Raw genomic sequence first — 19,153 nt, 5'->3', positions numbered from 1 at the left:
ACGTTCCAAAACAGAGGCATTCGGAACCAAGGTTTGACTGTACTATATAATTATCACATCAGTTCATAATAGTTAGACATTATTCTCTCTCTCTCTCTCTCTCTCTCTCTCTCTCTCTCTCTCTCTCATTAACACACACACACACTGCTGTAATGAATATGGCTCCCGAGGAATCCTTAAAACCAAATGTGGAGAACCTTTGACCTTCTAGATGTTGCTGAACTACAATTCCCATCGCCCCAGGCTATTGGCCATGCTTGTCGAGGCTCATGGGAGTTGTAGTTCAGCTTCAGATGAGGGCCAAAGGTTCCTCAGTCCTTGCTTAATCCTACACCATGTCTTGTTTCAGGTGAGGAGGAAGAGGAAGAAGAGGCAGAAGGAGATCAGCAGAGCTTGGCAGAGTCTCACCTAGACAAACTGGAGGAAACCCCCACAGAGAAGGTGTTACCAATTCCTGATGGAAGTTCCTTCTTCTGCCTTAGCAAGACAAATCCGTGAGTACAGAAAGGCATGAACCAAGGAGGAAGACGGTGGGGCTGGCTTTCTCTTTCAGTGGAATGTGACCTCAGTTTGTTCACAATTCTGCAAGAGTTGTAGGGTAAGGTCCAGGAATTTCCTCTTCTGGTGCCAGGGCTGTGCAGGTCAGAGTCCCTGGTGTGAGTGCCCTAATAACCTACATGTAGAAGCATATCTATGCTACTAATTTATATATCCATTTAACTGTTGTGTCTTCCACCCCAAAGAATCCTTGAAACTAGGTTTGGCAAGGGATTTCTAGTGCTGCCTGGGTTCCTGGGGCAGAGGGCATGACTAACCAGTGTAAGACTATGGTAAAAAAATTGCCAGAGATCCTGGTTTCATTGTGGTCCCACTTTGGGGACCCATTGGTTAAGAGCAGTAGGGGACAACTGGAGGCACTGTCTGGCTATGCTTGGGCAGACCCAGAACTGCCAGGGTTCACGCTGGTGGTGGAGTTTTAGCCTTCTTCCCAGGTATCTCAACCCAAGGTCAAGGGAGTAGGCAAATCCCAAGGTCAATCTTTGCTTGGCTTCAGAGATTTTGCTGCTGGCTTTTCTCCCCATGTCAGTCCAGCCCACTTCCAAGGCACCACCCAGCCTCTTCCCTCTAATCTTGCCCACATCTGCCAGGATCGCCCTTTAGCTCCCCATCTCCACCTCCTGATTCGCAGGGGAGTCTGCATGTGCCTTGGCTGCTCCTATTCTGTGTTGCTGGCTCACTAGGGTGGCCGCCTTTCTTTCTCTCGCCAGGCTTCGTGTTGGGTGCCACAAACTGATCCATCACCACATTTTCACCAATCTCATCCTTGTCTTCATCATCCTCAGCAGCATCTCCCTGGCAGCAGAGGACCCTATCCGAGCACACTCCTTCCGCAACAATGTAAGCCATGCCATATGGAAAGGTGGTTGGGTAGAATGGAAGAGAGGGGGCTAGAGGCAGAAGAGTGTCTCACCCTCTGCTCCGCCCTTTCTCTCTCTCACACTCCTCTCTTATTTCCTCATTTTTCCATTCTCTTTCTCCCCCACCCCTCTCCTGTTCCCCCCTCTCATTACACAGATTCTGGGATACTTTGATTATGCCTTCACTTCTATCTTCACTGTTGAGATCCTACTCAAGGTACCAGAAGATGAGGAAGGGGAGAGTAGCCAGCCCTCAGTGGATGCCCCAGTGGCCAAGTCTCTAGGGTTGCCCACAGCTGCACGTGGGCCACGTCTGCAGGGTGGCACCGAACAACCAGACCTTAGCTGCTTCTGCTAGTGCCCTCATAGCCCCATGGCTGGCAATCAGGGTTGGGGTTGGGGTGGGGAAGGGGGTCAGCAACAAGTCATTGGGGAGTAGGGGGGTGGGAGAGAAGATGTGGCTCCCAGCAACAAGGAGAGAAAGGTCAGGGCTGCACTTCTCAGCTCCTGTCTAGAGGCCTTTGACTCTTACTACCCACCATGAATTTAGCTCCAACACAGCTGTGGACTGTGCAGAACAGTGGTGGGCATAAGGAGACCAAGATCTTTGGTAGACTGCAGACCGCCTCATGCCTGCTGGTTGCTGCGGTTCTTGCAAAGAAGGCTGGTCTTGATCAACATTGTTAAGCATGAGTCACGTAACTCAGGTTCACGTGACTCAGCCTTAGCTGTTAAAGAGATCCTGAAGATGCAGCTCCATGGAAGAGCATCTTCCCTTCACACAGAGCATCCCAGGTTCAATGCTCAGCATCTCCAGGTAAGCCTGGGAATGCCTCCTTCCTGAAACTGCTGCCAGTCAGTGCAGACACAGGGCTGAGCTCGAGGGACCCAAGGGTCCAGCTTCCAGGGCCAGCTTCTTCTCTGGCTGCCAAGGAAAGAGGCCCTGGGTCCTCCCAATGTGTGTGTGGCACTTGGGGTGCTCAGCGCTCATTGTAGGCTGCACAATGTCGGCAGAGCCAGGGCCTCTTTTCCTGGCAGGCGCAGCAGCAGCAGCAGCAGCAGAAGGAGAAGCAGAAGCAGAAGCTGGCCCTCAGGATGCTTGGTGCTTGTGCATGTGTGTGACATCACACCCAGGTGGGACATCAGCCCCCTCCCCAATCTGCCTCTTAAGTTAGCACATCTGCTCTTGAATATAAAGGGACTGAGCCTGGGTGGGGGGAAGGCAGGGTCACTTGGTTGGCGCAGGGCACCTGGGGACCTAATCTCCAAGCTTCTGGGTTCCAGCCACAGTTCTGAGAAAGAGGAGTTGGGTGGAGCCGGGGTGCTTAGCATGTCTCTGTCCTTAGATGACCGCTTACGGCGCCTTCCTGCACAAAGGCTCCTTCTGCCGGAACTGGTTCAATCTCCTTGATCTGCTGGTTGTCAGTGTCTCACTCATCTCCTTTGGCATCCAGTAAGTCTGATTGGGGAATGGTCAAGATACTTTGGGAGTAGGCCCCGAAAAGAAGAAGAAGAAAAGGATTGTGCTGGCCTGGTCCGGGATGAAAGGGCAATGTTGCGTAGTGATGCACCACCAGCTGGGATGGCCATCTTCCGCTTCCAGCCTCTGAAATACCACTTGCTGGGATTCACAAGCAGGGAGAGGGCTCTTGTGCTCAGGTCCTGCTTCCAGGGTTCTTGGAGGCATCTGGTTAGGCACTGTGAGAACAGGATGGTGGACTACGTTGGGCTCTTGGCCTGATCCAGCAGGGCTCTTCTTACTAAGTTCTTAGGAGCTATTTTATAGGAAATGAAAAGAAGGTGTAAGCAGTTTGGTTTTTCAACCCAAGACTCTCCCACACCTCCCTTCCTCTTTCCACCTCAGCTCCAGTGCCATCTCTGTGGTGAAGATCTTGCGAGTGCTGAGGGTGCTGCGCCCTCTCCGAGCCATCAACCGGGCCAAGGGGCTGAAGGTGAGGGACGTCTTGCAAGGGCAGGTGGTGGCTCTACAATGTGGATCTGGAAGGAGGTCCCACAGCATGAAGATGTGGTGCCTGTGTTCCCCAGCCCACTCAGGGTTGGCCCATCCATGAGGCAGGGCGAGGCAACTGCCTCAAGGTGGCAGGATCCACAGGGGCAGTGGATCCCAAGGTAGACCTTTATTCCCCCTTCTTCCCGATGTCAATCTCCACTCCCCGCTTCTTCCCTGGTGGGGAGCAGGACACCATTTTATGGTTCACCTCAGGTGCCAAAATGTCCTGCACCAGCCCTGACACCCACAGGGTCGCCCAAGTTCCCTCCTGGCCCCCTCACATCCCTTGTGCCTCCCTCTCTGACAGCACGTGGTCCAGTGTGTGTTTGTGGCCATCCGCACCATTGGGAACATCATGATAGTCACCACCCTGCTGCAGTTCATGTTTGCTTGCATCGGTGTTCAGCTCTTCAAGGTAAGGAGTGCTAATTTATTTGGGGCGGTTTGGATTAAATGAGTGTGTGCAAGATGTGTATATGTGCTTGGATCAAGGACATGTTGAGTGTGGGCGTGTTTCTTTGGGGCTTGCACCCAAAACACTTCCAAATACCATCACCTTAGCAACCAATCCTGTACCTCATTATAGACACTAGTCGGGCGGCTTATTTGTTTCAGCTGTAGGTCATCACAAGGAGGGAGGGGGAATCAGCTCAAAGAGAAAGAAAGAAAATACATGGGCAAAGGCACAGCCATAGAAGTTACATGGGTAAACATAGTAATAATAATCATATAATGATATACGGTAAATCATCTGCATTGCAAAGTGTTGCTCTTGTTTTTCAGCTAGTTGATTGGTAGCTTCCCTCAGCACACACTGCCATATTTGATGAAGGTGGACAGTGAGCAAGAGAGGGAAAGGGAGACCGAGAGAAAGACAGAGAAGTATGGAGATCTTGTAAAGGAAAAGCAATGTGAAAAGAGCAACTAGACATAATGCCCAACATAAGACTGTTGTGAACCTTTCTCTGTTAAGCTTAGGCAGGCCCTTCCCCACCTCCCACCTCCACTGGGCCAGCACGACCCCAATGACTTGGGGTGGGGAAGTACATGATATGATGAGGTTGAGGCAAGTTTACAGGGAGATGGATGACAACCTGACACTGACCTGGGCTGAGCATAACATCTTGCTCTACCCTAAGATGAAAAGTCGATAGAAGTGGGTGTCTCATTACAGGGCAGGGTAAAGGTAAGCCCTGACTGCCCCACCCTGTGTGAGGCTAGTTTACTGTTTCCTCCATGCCCAGGGCCGTGGGGGGCAGCCCACAGGGTAGAAAGATAAGAATTTCCCCAGGGTGGATACCTTCCTTCCCCATCAGTGCCCGATCTCCAATCTCCTGCCACTTCTCTCTCCAGGGCAAGTTCTACAGCTGCACAGATGAGGCCAAGCACACTCCGTATGAATGCAAGTAAGTCTCAGCCCTGCCCTCAAGAAGAGCAGAGCGTCCCGTTACCTTCCCCAACCAAGTTCTCCAGGCGGCATTGGCATTTTAGCCTAATACCAAGAACACCAACCAAGATGTCTAGCCACCCCACAGATCAAACCGGGGCCTGTTGTTAACATTGCTGCCTGCAGCTCTCTGGCCCTGCTTTCTTCTTGCCTTTTTCTTTTTCCCTCACTCCTGGACAGATCTCAACTGGCAAAATGTTGCAGCAATGTAATGGATTCCCATGTATGGCTGATCTGAGATGAAAGCTAGGTGATCTAGTACCGTGTAATGGCCTGTGAATTAAGGGTTGTTTGTGGGTGTCTGTGAGGCCCAAACAAGACATCACATGGGAGATACAGTAATAACCTCCTACCTTTCTTCCTTCCCCTCTCCTGTTTCTTTTGCTGAAAACTAACCTCTGAGTCTGTGATTGTGACCCAAAGAGTAGCAGGGAGGAGGTGCTCCTTGACCCTTTCCTTTCCTGTTGTCTTTCTGCTTCCCCTCCCCAAGCTGCTGCTGATAATTTTGAAGAAATAAATGGCAAAAAGGGAAAAGGTTAAGCAATCCCTGCTATTCTTCCACTCAGACCAGCTGCCTCCATGTATCTGCTTTTCAGTTTAAAAATAAAGAGAGGAAGAAAAGAGAAAGGTGGGAGACTATTAGCATCTAGTTTGTCCCTAAGATAGGAGAGAGGGGTCTGAGAGGCAGAAAGGAGGGTGTCTGGGTAGCTTTGCAGTAAAAGGAACTGTGGTTTTTGCAGCTGGAAATTGTGTTAGGGTTACACTCTGGGATCTGGTCTGCCTGTCTAAATTCAATGACTCCCAGGTGCAGCCCATACTGATAGCTCCTTCTGCTCCTTCTTCCTTTCCTCTTCCTCTTCCTCCTCCTCCTCCTCTGCACACAGGGGCACATTCATTGTCTACAAGGATGGAGATGTGGCTCACCCAATGGTGCGGGAGCGTGCCTGGCTCAACAGTGACTTCAACTTTGACAATGTTTTGTCGGGCATGATGGCCCTTTTCACTGTCTCTACTTTTGAAGGCTGGCCAGCGTGAGTTACTCTACTGGGGATTGTGCACAGGGTGTGCACACATGTGTGTATATAATTGTGTTTGTGATGATTCTCACCATTCCCATAATTCTCTGGCATGTCACTATGTAAAACAAAAATGTGAACATGATAAAGCGTGACACAGCTCTTTTGCCACACGCAAGTTATCGTGTTGTTAGCTTTCTACCCGTTGTCTTCTGCCATAATAAAGAAGCTTGTGTGACTTATTGAAGACTGGAAAGGAAATCCACCCATTTTTCCACGCCTCTTCCTATGTCTGCCTTCTGAATCATCTCCCACACTTTTTGCAGTCTATAAAAATTCCTGACTGGATTAGACCAATACTTGGCATCAATTTCTGGGACTCCTGGGGCAACTTGGCCAAGTATTAGGAGGGAAGGCTCTACCAGACAGGTGGATCCACCAGAGGCAAGTGGCAAAGTCCAAAGCAGAAAAAGGCTGGCATTCTGAGAGGGGCAGCTGGGGAGCAGGGAGGGCAGGGAACAGGAACACCACATTTGTGGAGGAGTTGCTCAGATTGGGCTGGTTGCTAGCATGAGGCTTTGTAGAGTTCGGTGGAGCCTCTGTCTCATGAACAGGGGCTGAGTCAACTGGGGAAGCTTGAATTGGTGCCTTGGTGGGAGTTCTGAGGAATACAGCTCTGCCTGCAGTTACTTGGGCAGGAAGACTATGCCTCAGTGGCATGGGAAGTAAGATGTAGGAGCCTGACTGCTGCAAAGCAAGGGCTGCTTTGAGACACACTCACACCCTTAGCACTTTACATGAACAGAGAAAATGTATCCTGCACTGCTACCAGGAACTCTGAGGTGTGCTTTAACAGAGCATAGGGCTTAGGTGTGCTATCACTGCCTATCCACACCCCATGTCAAGTCACAGCCAAGATGGCGATCTTGGTCAGTGGGGCTCCTTTATGGGTGTTGGCCCTGGAAATTTGGGTGCCAGGTCAGCACCAACACTTTGAATTGTGCTTGGAAACGTACTGGGAACCAATGTGGATCCATTAAGACCAGTGTTTTATTGCCTGGAGGCCGCTCCCAGTGGAACCACTGCATAACAATGCCCCTAGCTCCCAACTCCTCTAGACGGTCCAGAAGGATGTCATGGTCAATCGTGTCAAAGGCCACTGAGAGATCCAGCAGAAGCAGGAAACAGCTTTCACCTCTGTCGCTAGCCTGCTGGAGATCATCGGCCAGCACAACCAAGGCAGTTTCAGTTCCATGATGAGGCACAGGCTCTTGATTGGAAGGGATCCAAATGGTCGTATATCCTGTCCACAGAATGGTAGTTCATGCTTTTTATGGGTCTGTCTCTCCTCTTCACTGTTATGCTCTCTGTTCACCACTTTGCCCTTGCCAGGCTACTTTACAAGGCTATCGATGCCAATGCAGAAAACGAGGGGCCCATCTACAACTACCGGGTGGAGATCTCCATCTTCTTCATTGTCTACATCATCATCATTGCCTTCTTCATGATGAACATCTTTGTGGGTTTCGTCATCATCACTTTCCGGGCACAGGGAGAACAGGAATACAAGAACTGTGAGCTGGACAAGAACCAGGTATCTCTTTCTCCTCACTTCATGCTCTGCTGGTGCAAATCACCATTCCCACTTATTCCCAACCTCACTGCCACCATGACCAACCCATCCTCATTGTTCTGCTGCCACATTAACTTCAGCAGTCGATTACTTCAAATTTGTGCAGTTCTGATGGAGCTGGTGGAGACTGTGGCTTTTTCCTTCTGTCTCTCTCCCTCCAGTCACTGTCCCGCAATTCCTTGTACTGAATAAAGCAGGGGCAGGGAACATTTTCTGTTGAGGGCTGAATTTCCTTGGCAGGGGGGGTATAATCTCTCAGGGGACGGGACCAGAACCAAAAGTGGGTGGGACTATCCCTTCTCGCTCCTTTTCTCTCACCCTTATCCTTCACCCTCCCCTCTCTGTCCCTCCTCTTCCTCCCCACCTAGCAATCTACAAGGGGAATAACAGGTTGCTCTTGCCAGAGGTCTAAACTGATTGCCTGCAGAGACCTATGGTACTAGCATCTATTGCTCATGCAGCAAGGCTACTAGTCTCCTTGTGGCCTTAAGTCTATATCAAATGTCAACTTGGGGCTCCAGAACCAATATCTTTGAATAAGACCTCCCTAACATGCCTGGGATCTGGAGAGCTTTCAAAGATACCTTGAAGTGGTGATGATGTTTATGGGGCAGTTAGTGGAGGGTTGTTCATTGTTTTCTAGCTAAAACTCTTCTACTTTCCACAGCGGCAGTGCGTGGAATATGCCCTGAAGGCCCAGCCGTTACGGCGCTACATCCCCAAGAACAAATACCAGTATAAATTCTGGTACATGGTCAACTCAACTGGTTTTGAATACATCATGTTTGTGCTCATCATGCTTAACACCATTGCACTGGCTGTGCAGGTGAGAGTGAACAGGTAACAATGAGAAGGGCAGTGAGGGTATGTGAGGGGGAGATTGGTGATGGAAGGCAGATGAGGCCAAAGAGACGGGACATTTGTCCTTCACTTGCTTGTCCTGTTCATGTCTAAAGCCAAAAAATCTACACAACAAAAGGAGCATGTGGACGAATGAAACAGAACCCTCTTCCCTTCCTTAGTTTCCTGTGCTCCATTGCCTCAGCCTGGCTCCCAATGTAGGAAACTGAGTGGGCTTGAAGCACCGTGAGATAAGATCAGGAGAGAAGAGGCACACATTACCTTCAAGCTCCTTTTGTTGTTTTTTAAAGAAAGAATTAGGCCCATCCACCTCACAATCCCCATTTCCAAACATCAGTGGAGCAGACACATGAGTCAACAAGCAAGGCAGCCCCTGCCATGACTAGTTTGATTCTTAGTGAGAAAGGTGTGAGATGACAGGCACACAGTTCAGAATGTAAAGAGAAGTGGAGAGACCAAGAAGCTCACTTGGTAGAATAGGGCTCACTTTGGTGTGGGAGAAGTCTGTGTTGTGGGAAAGGGAATTTATGCTTAAACAACCCATACACAGGGTAATATTTTGCCTATTGTATAGAGGGGCCTATTGTACATGCATATTTTGATACTTGTATCATTTTTAAAACAACAACAACACACCATTGTCTTTATTTTAAATAGAGAGAGAAAAGGACTGAGGTGTTGGAGTACCAAGGCTTGTAGTGATGGCAGGAATCAGAACTTTGTCATGAGAACAAAGGGAATGTGATGCACAGTGGCGGTGTTCAATGGCTGTGAGGTGCCAGGGCTTCAAGGGCAGAGAAACGCTGGCTCTGGGGGAGATGTTCATGTGGACAGCTATTTTTGGTATTAAAGGAGACCATCCAGAAGAGCAGTGCTGTTTTTTTAGAAAAAGAGATGCTGGAACTCACCATGAACACCTCCCTCATTTTCTTAGAATGGCAATGGTGCCCACCTGAGAGGTGCTGGAACTGAGTTCTTTCAAGTTCCAGCTTTTAAAAAAGCCCTGCAGAAGAGTGAATATGAGCCAGTGGGACTTGAGGGTAGATCAGGATTCCCCCCCCCCATCCTGCTTTCTCAAAATACCTAGGACCAGTGAAGTGCATGGCATACTTATACTTTGGGATTTTGACCCCCAAAGGCAAGCACACTAAAGGAGACAGGCATTCTGAAGCTGAGGCAATATTCACTCCAAAGGGAACAACCCTTGAGTGGAAGGTGGGGTGCTGGAGAGGATGGGGAGAAGGCAGGAGAAGCCCAGGTCACACCTCGCAACAAGGTAGAAAGATAGGTGATGGAGACAAGACAGAGTCCATGGTACAAACTTGCTGAAAGGTGTGTGCACAGACAGTGTGCCATGGCTGATCAGTAAATCAGGACCAGTGGAAGGGCCTCTGGCTGCCAACCAACAAATGTGTGGTATGGTAGATAGGAGCCCAAAAGAACCTGGGAATGCTGGGTGGATTTTGAGAACAAGGTTGCAAAGCACCAAATCACAACAGCTCCCAGCTTGAGGACCACAAGATCCCCAAGGTGCTCCTACATGCTTTGTGCATTTTCTCCTTTTCCAGCACTACGAACAGTCCCAGCCCTTCAACTATGTCATGGACCTGCTCAACATGGTCTTCACAGGCCTCTTCACTGTCGAGATGGTGCTGAAGATCATTGCCTTCAAGCCCAAGGTTTGGGAGCTGGGGGTTCTACTCAAGAGATACTTTGCTTAGAGCAGAGGTGGGCAGCCTGCGGCCCCCCAGATTTTGCAGAGCTACAGCACCCATCAAACCTTTATAATTGGCCATGCTGGCTGGAGCCCAACAATACCTGGAGAGTCACAGGTCCTCCACACCTGGCTTAGAGTCTCACCATAAACAACCATATGTTTTCAAGTTAATTCTGGAGCTTGGCAGGAATCTTGGCATTATGCCAGTATTCACAAGTTTCCAGCTGAGTGATAATAATCCCACAGGGTCTGAGGCTTTTAGTTTCAATCCCCTGCATTGATAATGATCATTTGCTCCAGCAACTAGTGTGACATGCAATTCTGACTCCAGGATTTTGTGGAGTATCAGGCAAGGCACTCTCAAGGTTGCCCCTTATCCTGGAAGAGACAGGACATGCAATCCAAGAATTTCCTCCCATTGCCTCCTATGCTCTTTGGTGCCTGTGGAAAGTGAAGCCAGTGGCCATTTATCAGTTTTCAGGCCTCAGCAAATGCCTGACCTTACCAATCTTTGGATCCAGGCACTGGCAAGAGAAGTTCCAGAGTAATTGAAGCCTTCTCTGTGAAAATGGCCTTTCTTGGGAGAAATCTACATCAGGGATTTATTGTATCTATAGAGAGCCTCTTTGCATGAGATCCTATAGCATATAAAAATATTGCAAAAGGAGCCTTCTGCATTTCAAGCTAACACTTCCAAGGAGTCCGAAAAAAATGTATGATGAATGTCATTCGATACATAGCCCAACTCACACCAAAGGCCCAGAGTGCATAAGAAAGCAAACCAGGATCAAGTTTCATGTTCATTTCACTCCCTCCTCACCCTCCACCTGTTTCCAACAGGCCTGAGCTCCAAAGGCCAGCCCAAGCAGGTAGGTCTTGCAGCATTTCCCAGAATGCTGTTCACACTTGGAATTCAGCAAGTCTACAGTGGGAGGAAGCCAACCATAAATCAGGCTTTTCACTCTGCCTTTGACGTTTGAACGGCCATTTTCCCCTTTGTTATACTTAGAAACAGAAAGCAGTTTTTACAGGACTTCAGATTATATTTTTTCACCAGCAGACAGATAAATATCTCTAAGACAGTTTATCTTGTCCCGTAAGCATTTAAGAAGGAACCCACAAGGGGTTCTTACGGAGATGTCAGCTCCCCCTCTTGCCTGCTCATTCTAACCTGCAGCCAAGCCCCCAGGTGCAGACAGCAGAGGTCAAAGGATTTGAGGTTCCTCCCATTCAACCCCTCTTATCTTCCAGAGTGATTAATAGTCAGACCATCTGATTGACAGTAACCATGGAATTACCTTCTATCAGCGGAACTGAGAGAAGGACAGAAGTTTCTCCTCAGGGTCCCTTGCAACTCTGCAATTCAAAGATTTTATGATTCTGTATAATTCTAGAACCTATAGGAAAAAGAAGTGCATGTGGGTCTAGCTCTGGCTGCTTTTCCACAAGAATCTATGCAGGATTTGTTCCAGAGTGGCCTTTTCTCTCTCTTTCCCCCAGCACTACTTCTGTGATGCATGGAACACCTTTGATGCTCTGATCGTGGTCGGGAGTGTAGTTGACATCGCAGTCACTGAAGTCAACGTGAGTCATTCCCAACATGAAATGTGTCCTCTGAAACAGCCTCAGCTTTTTTCTTCTGCTGGAAAATGTTAGCACACCTGCAGCAAAGTTGCTGAAAGAGTTTGGATGTGTTGCAGCACCGCACATGTATGGAATGAATACCCTGAATACTTGTATCTTTTTGACAGCATAACTCAAACATAGTACCCTGAGGTCTGGAAATCTGCTTTTAAACAAAGATATAAAATTTTGTGCTAGATCCCAGTTTAAGTTTTTTGCGTCTGCATAATGCAATAAACCAAACTGATTAGATGGTTTAAAAGCAAAGCATCTTTTGGAGTTCATTTATTCATCCACCTTTATAATTGCCTGTCTCTTTGCCTTTTGTCTATCCATCTATGTATCCATTCTGCTATTTCTCTCTCACTTTCTCACCTGTTCTCTGCCATGCCGCTGTCTCCCATTGGATGTTATGAACCCTCGTTTCGTCTTTGCCATCATCATTCCCTTCATTATCCTGCGTTAGAATGGAGGTCATGTTGGAGAGGTATTGCACATGTATTTAATCTCAAGAAAGTTTGGAAAGGGGTGGTGGAAGGGCTAGCTGCGTCAGTGCTAAGTGTATGCAACAAACAGGTTCATAAGAGAGCCGGTATGGTGCAGTGATTGTCAGGCTAGGACTGGTGAGAGCCAGGTTCAAATTCCTACTCAGCCACGAAGCTGGGTGGCAAACTCTCAGCCTAATCTACCTCACAGGTTTGTTGTGAGGCTAAAATGGAGAGAGACGCCACATATAGCTCCTTGGAGGAAATGCAGTATATCATGTAATAAATTAAGTGTTTGCAGATGGTGTAAGCTTGGGGGTAACAAGCAGTCTTGTGGTGGCAGGGTCAGATATTGAGAGTAACTGGGTGTCATGGGGGTCGCAAGTGATCATTTAAGGGCCTCCAAATTCAGGCAACTGTGTGCAAATGCTGTGTGTGTGTGTGTGTGTGTGTGTGTGTGTCTATAGCTGTGAGTGTGCTATGTTTGAGTAATTGCACATATGATTCACCAGGTGTTGGCAGCTGATGTGTTGCCAGACCTAATGCCCGTCAAGGTGGGGGAAGGCAAAACTGCATAATTACAAAGCAAAATTGCGTATTAATCAGCACAAGGAGCAGCAAAGCCAGCCAGTCTGCCCCCACTCTGCTTTCATAGGGAGTCAGGGACTAGTATCAATTGGTTCATTTTGCCTTTTGGCATCAGGGGGCTTTATTTGCAGGCGTGCTTGGTCTTTTGTAATCTTACGCTTTGGCTAGTGCTGGTTGGTGGTGCTCAGGCTGAACCCTCCCTCACCTGACACCATTCATCTACTGTGGCCCTGGGTCCTCCTGACACACCGTGCCTGCCCTTGGATGGGTGAACATGCATCTGGCATGAGGTTTCTGTGTGTGCAAAGGCAGCATTGGCCCGATGTGTGCAAACATTGACAGGGTTCATGTGATTATCAAGGTAGTCCTGAGTGGTGGGCTGCCTGGATCTGGGGCTTTTGCTTCACCTTCTTTCTTGCTGAATCCAACCCCACTGCTGCCACTTTCACAAGCAGGCACTTCCTTATGTCACCCACAGCAGCAGAAAGATGCCCAACAAAGGAGATAGCACAGTTGCCTGGCAACCCTCTTCCCCTTGATCCTGGGCCGGGGCAAAGCAGGCAGCTCTGAACCTGGGAGAAGTTGTAGCAGGCCTTCCCATCAGATTGCTCTGCCTTCAGGGTAGATGCTAAAAGGGCTTTTTGTTTCCTTTGTCTTGTGTATAGGATGCCCTGTGGTTGTGTGAATATGGGATCCCAAGATACATATGTCTTGCCTAGGACAGCTATATGGAGCCTCCCTGTGCAGAGGCAGTGTTCCTCCTGGCACCAGGTGCTTTGGACAGACACCAGGCTCTGTTTATGAACTCCCACAGGCTGCTGCTGACCTGTGGATTGCTGGGGAAATGACCTGACCTGAGCCAAAAGGATCTTCCCTACGTGGGTGGGTTCGGTTCAGGAGTGAAGAACCTCAGGCTCAAGTGCTAAGCATTCCCCTCCAGACCTCTCCTGGCCATGCCCCCTGCCCACAAGCAACACCCCCCCCCACTGGCCTTGCTTTGCACCACAAGCATTTTTGCCTGTCTGGAATGTGTCCTTGAGCTCTGATCATGCCTCTTGCTGGTCTGGATGGAGGGTAGAAAGGCATGCCCGAGTGTGTGCAGAAACTAATCTACTGTACAAAAGCAAAATTTACATTTGCTGCCTTCCCAATTTTGCTCTTGATACAGCATGTGCCAGCATGCAGCCGCTGGAAGGTTGCCTAGAACAGAATGTGGCCCTGGGCCTGAAAAGGCTCCCTGCCTTTTGCATCTGCTGTGCACCAAGTTGCATGTAGCATGTCTATACATCAGACAGGAGTGGTGGGGAACCTGTGGCCCTCCAGATGTTGCAGCCCTCCAGCTTCTATCATCCCTGAGCTGTAGCCATGAGGACCAGGGTTGCTGGGAGTGGAGTCTATCTGGACGGCCACGATCCCTCATGCCTGACTTGCATGGAGTTCTTTGTTGTCGTCATGTGGGTGCTGCAACCTGACTTCTCTCTCTGCCTCCACAGAGCTCGGAGGACAGCTCTCGCATCTCCATCACCTTCTTCCGCCTCTTCCGTGTCATGCGCCTGGTCAAGTTGCTCAGCAAAGGAGAGGGCATCCGCACCCTGCTCTGGACCTTCATCAAATCCTTCCAGGTCAGAGGGATTTCCTGGGATGTGGCCTTTCCCTCCCACAGTAGATCAAAGCGTGCTGTGCTCCATCCAACACATAGGGAGGAGAAGAGCATGCTAGAGAAATGCTGAGCACAAACAGAAGCATCTTTATAGGCTGTGCTGTGTACTGGGCTAAACCAGGCATGTCTGAGCCTGGTAGCTGGTGGGTGGGTCCAGTACTCCCAGTTCACTCTGTGTTTGTTCCACCTCCAGGCTTTGCCATACGTTGCCCTTCTTATTGCCATGATCTTCTTCATCTACGCAGTCATCGGTATGCAGGTGAGCGGACGGAGCCTCCCCTACTGCTCTCCAAGCTTGCCAAGAAGCAAATTAATTCATGCCACAATTTGTGTGCTATGAATGGGCTTTGCTAGAACTGTGTGCCTTTATTGTGCAAGGGGCTCTGGGTGCGTCATGTGTGTGGGTACATGCTTTAAGAAAAGGGACACCCAGCACACTTACTTATACATGCACAAACACATGTGCATGCCTGCTATTCCAACCGGAGTACTGCATAGGATTCTGTAGCATGCAGGCTGAATGAGTGATGCCTGTGAGAAACATTAAGTGGGCTTTCGCTTATCACCACATACAGGAAAGCCTTGGACCTGGTCCAGTGCTGTAATCACCATCCTGCTTCCTGTCATAGTTCTAGCTGTGTGGTGCTGGTGCAGTTTCATTCTCCACTAGTTCATGGGAGAGGAGGGCTTAATGGTTTGTATTCCAGTTGGCTTCACAGAGATTCTGCAGCTGGAATCTGTTCATGGCATCTTGGCATGGCTCTGAGAGTGCTTTCCTTGCCTTTCAGACCTTTGGCAAAGTGGCCATGCAGGACGGTACGCCAATCAACCGCAACAACAACTTCCAGACCTTCCCGCAGGCGGTGCTGCTGCTCTTCAGGTGCCTCTTTGCCTCCACAAAGCAAAAGTATTTCTGCATTTAACAACTTAAGCCCATTTTAAGACCTTCTGGTGGTCCCTCGGTGTGTGGAACCAGTGAGCTGACTGGAAAAAACAGGAGCCCCTGAGGAATAATGACATCTTCCTAAGTGCCCCCCGCAGCAAAGCTTCTGCCCCTTTCCCACAGGGTGCCTCGGTCCTTAGCCCCAGTTGGTGGCTTTCACCATGTTCTTCCCACCTCTCTCTTCCTCCAGGTGTGCAACAGGGGAAGCCTGGCAGGAGATCATGCTGGCCAGTTTGCCTGGCAAACGCTGTGACCCTGAGTCCGACTATGAGCCTGGCGAGGAGTTCACTTGTGGCAGCAACTTTGCCATTGTCTACTTCATCAGCTTCTTCATGCTCTGCGCCTTCTTGGTGAGACTCTGCAGCAGACTTCCCTCGGCTCTCTTCCGCCTCAGCCAGTTCCAAAAAAACAGATGCCAATCCTGCTTTGCAAAGCCAGGCTCCCAGTTGTAGCCAACACGTGAAAGCCCTTGTTTGCACCAGGCGGGGGACTGCGGTGGGCCGGGAATGGGCAGAATATTTTTGGTTTCCTTTAAGAGAGAGCTCCTGCTCTCCATTAAAGTTTAACCCTTTACCTCCCTGCCATTTGTCCTCTCAAAATTCTCCTCCTCATCCCTTGGTTGCGTTCTTATCTGTCCTTGCCCAGAGATCTCAAAATGTTTCTGCTACGGCTCTGCTTAGCCAATGTGCAAGAGAACGACAGTGCAGGAGGAACAGCAAAGTGCCTCAGTGTGTGCCTTACACCTTTTGGTGGTATCCCTGTACCAGCACTAAATCTTAGGCAGATGGTCTGTGCCAGATTTAACCCATTTTTTTCACTACTGCCTCTAGCTGGCACTGGGCATTTTCCAATCCTAAACATGTGGATTGACGGAAATGGGCTTTGCCCGTGCTCTCATGCGCTCTCCTCATAAGAACAGAAGAACCTGCTGGATCAGGCCAATGGCCCCTCTAGCTCAGCATCAGCAGATGCCTGTGGGAAGCCAGGGAGCAGAACGTGAGCATAAGAGCAGCCCTCTCACCTCCCATGGAAGCATTGCCATCTCCAGTTCTGGAGGCAGAGCATGGCCACGTTGGCTAGTAGCCATTGATAGCCCTCTCAACTGTGAATTTGTCTAATCCTCTTTTAAAGCCATTCCATCCAGGGGAAGTGAGTTCCATAGTCCAACTGTCTGAAGAAGGACTTTCATTTATCTGTCCTCAACATGGTGCTAATTGTGCACATTCCAACATTGAGTCAAAGCCCCGAAAGCAGTTTCCATAAGAGTTTATGAGCTCTGGTTCATGGAAAGCCTTCCAATGGTGGCTACAACTCAAAAGACACTTACTTGGGAGTAGGTCCTAGTGATCTTGATGTTCAGAGGAACAGGCTGTTTGCCTCTGAGGTCTTGCTCTCCTTGCCTCTCATGGGCTCTTTGGGTGCATTCACTGACCTTCACGCCATTTCACCTCTTCTAGATCATCAACCTCTTTGTTGCTGTCATCATGGATAATTTTGACTATCTGACCCGGGACTGGTCCATTCTGGGTCCCCACCATCTTGATGAATTCAAGAGGATCTGGTCAGAGTACGATCCAGCTGCCAAGTAAGAGACACATGTCTTTTTTCTGCAATTACAGTAACTACTTACCTGGAAATGCAATGGAATGTTCCGATCATCCAGAAATTCTGGAACTTTCTACTAGGGGCAGCAGAGAGACGTTTTGTCCTTCTCCTGGTTTATAGCTTCATTTGCAGAGGTCCCGTGATACAATATCTTGAAATCTCAGGCAATAAGAGGGGAGTTATTTTAACATTTTTGCCAGTGTAATTGTGTGCCACAAGGGGCCCTAAACAGCAGGGCCATCTTAAGCATATCTGGCGCCATGGTGCAATGCTCCCTCTGGTGCTCCGGCGCTGCTGGCGGGGCTGGAGGAGGCAGGCAGCGGCTGGAGGGCGGCTTCTCCAGCGGGGAAGAGGTGGAGGCTGGACACGGCACCTCCTGACTCAGCTGGCCGCTTCGTGCTGCGGTGGCCACGGCAGACGGAGGCTCCGGGCGTGGCGCTGCTTTGGCGTGGCATGGCAGAGGCAGGCGAGGGCGGCGAGCTGATGCCAGGAGGTGCTGTGTCCAGCCTCTGCCTCTTCCCTGGCGCCCTCCAGAACTTGGTGCCCTGGCGCCCCGCGCCATTAGCCCCTATGGGTAAGATGCCCCTGCTAAACAGTGTACTTGGACCTGTCACTTCCTGACCCAGAGGAGCAGAGCTGGAGGAGAGCAATGGTTTTGCTTCACATAGTTCAGATAAGGAATAGGGGTCTTTTCTAGGCCATGGCTAGTCTGCCACCACTCATAGTCCCATTGAGGGAAGCAGCACCCCACCTATCCCACAGCTCCTTACCACCCACTTGAGGTGCCAATGTGGTGCAGTGGTTAGAGTGTTGGACTAGGACTTGGGAGACTAGGGTCAAATCCCCATTTGGCCCTGAAGCTCCCCTTGGAGTCAGTCACAATTGCTGTGGGGATTAAATGAGGAAGGGAAGAACCATGTACACCACCTTGAGCTCCATGGAGAAAAGAGTAGAATATAAATGCAATAAATAATAGAATCACAGAATTCTAGAGTTGGAAGGGACCCTGAGGACCATGTAGTTCAACCCCCTGCAATGCAGGAATATGCAACTGTCCCTTACAGGGATCAAACCTGCAACTAATAAATAAGTTCTCTTCCTCCAGGGGCCGCATCAAGCACCTTGATGTAGTGACTCTACTACGCCGGATACAGCCCCCGCTGGGCTTTGGGAAACTCTGCCCCCACCGAGTAGCTTGCAAGGTAATCTCAAGGGGCCCACCTGAGTGTGACTCCTGGGTTCTCGCTTCCTAGGAGAACATCGTGGCCGGGTTCTAGCTCCAGAGCCTATCAGTCCTCATGGGTTCCCTTGGAGGACTTTATGAAGGGAATGAGGTGGATGGGGCTGCAGTAGAGAGGTAGCTGGGGAGGACAGGTGACAAGGATTCTTGCTTTTAATTCATTTGTCTCTGCAGAGGCTGGTGGCGATGAACATGCCCCTGAACTCCGATGGAACTGTCACCTTCAATGCCACTCTCTTTGCCTTGGTGCGGACATCCCTCAAGATCAAAACAGAAGGTGAGGTGCAAGACGGTTCTCATGGCGCTTGTCCTCAGTATATGCAGAATTGTTACTAGCTAATGAGAAAGAACATTTTATACTCTCCGGGAATTATGGTTTTTCTCCAAGCACGTAACTGGATTTATGCAAATCCACTTGCCCAGTTGCTAGTAGCAACTGCAACTCCCATCTTATGCCACACACCTGGCTGAAATACTCCTTCCCTGGAAATCCACAGAAGAGAAAGTGGAAAGTTAGAAACTTCTCTCCTTCCCTGCTAGGCTTTTGCAGGATTGTGGAAAGAAATACCTTGAAAGGGTCAATGGTGGCCACAAATAAAGCGGGCTGTTCAGCCACACTCTGCAGACCCTACATTCCAAATTCCAGGGCTAAGACCCAGCATTAAAAATACGATCTGGTCCTAAGCTTCACTTCTCCTTCCCCACCTCCTGCAACTGTCCTTTGGGTCAGACCACCTGCGGTTTCCACTGCCCCACCTTCACCCCACTCCGCTTTGGCTTGGACCCCCACCCACCCACCCTATGCACACCTCGTTGTTCACAAGGCACCCCCAGTGGTGACCCTGGGCATTTGTTTGTTCGCTTGCTTGTTACTCATTATCTTTGTATTGGGATTACTCATCCAAT

The 19,153-nt window shown here is 49.6% G+C and overlaps 2 protein-coding genes across 2 annotated transcripts in view; both read left to right on the top strand.

Annotated features, from left to right (window-relative positions):
• CACNA1F (calcium voltage-gated channel subunit alpha1 F) overlaps positions 1 to 19,153 on the top strand; it is a 59,413-nt gene that overhangs the window by 30,202 nt on the left and 10,058 nt on the right. The window contains exons 20-39 of the mRNA XM_083420945.1: positions 350 to 494; positions 1,269 to 1,398; positions 1,576 to 1,635; positions 2,765 to 2,871; positions 3,283 to 3,370; positions 3,737 to 3,844; positions 4,783 to 4,835; positions 5,761 to 5,907; positions 7,285 to 7,486; positions 8,193 to 8,351; positions 9,955 to 10,065; positions 11,604 to 11,687; positions 12,193 to 12,213; positions 14,293 to 14,421; positions 14,653 to 14,718; positions 15,248 to 15,339; positions 15,593 to 15,752; positions 16,860 to 16,987; positions 18,113 to 18,209; positions 18,422 to 18,524. Coding sequence (XP_083277071.1) covers positions 350 to 494; positions 1,269 to 1,398; positions 1,576 to 1,635; positions 2,765 to 2,871; positions 3,283 to 3,370; positions 3,737 to 3,844; positions 4,783 to 4,835; positions 5,761 to 5,907; positions 7,285 to 7,486; positions 8,193 to 8,351; positions 9,955 to 10,065; positions 11,604 to 11,687; positions 12,193 to 12,213; positions 14,293 to 14,421; positions 14,653 to 14,718; positions 15,248 to 15,339; positions 15,593 to 15,752; positions 16,860 to 16,987; positions 18,113 to 18,209; positions 18,422 to 18,524 — 2,190 coding nt within the window. The remainder of the gene's footprint in view (positions 1 to 349; positions 495 to 1,268; positions 1,399 to 1,575; positions 1,636 to 2,764; positions 2,872 to 3,282; positions 3,371 to 3,736; positions 3,845 to 4,782; positions 4,836 to 5,760; positions 5,908 to 7,284; positions 7,487 to 8,192; positions 8,352 to 9,954; positions 10,066 to 11,603; positions 11,688 to 12,192; positions 12,214 to 14,292; positions 14,422 to 14,652; positions 14,719 to 15,247; positions 15,340 to 15,592; positions 15,753 to 16,859; positions 16,988 to 18,112; positions 18,210 to 18,421; positions 18,525 to 19,153) is intronic.
• The window catches only part of EMD (emerin), a 90,632-nt gene continuing 73,943 nt past the window's right edge, over positions 2,465 to 19,153 (top strand). The window contains exon 1 of the mRNA XM_083421146.1: positions 2,465 to 2,480. The gene's annotated coding sequence lies outside the window, so the exon portion shown is untranslated. The remainder of the gene's footprint in view (positions 2,481 to 19,153) is intronic.

This window comes from Podarcis tiliguerta (assembly GCF_965153285.1).
Source record: "Podarcis tiliguerta genome assembly, chromosome: 17".
Taxonomy (NCBI): domain Eukaryota; kingdom Metazoa; phylum Chordata; class Lepidosauria; order Squamata; family Lacertidae; genus Podarcis; species Podarcis tiliguerta.
This window is presented reverse-complemented; position numbering and strand designations above follow the sequence as displayed.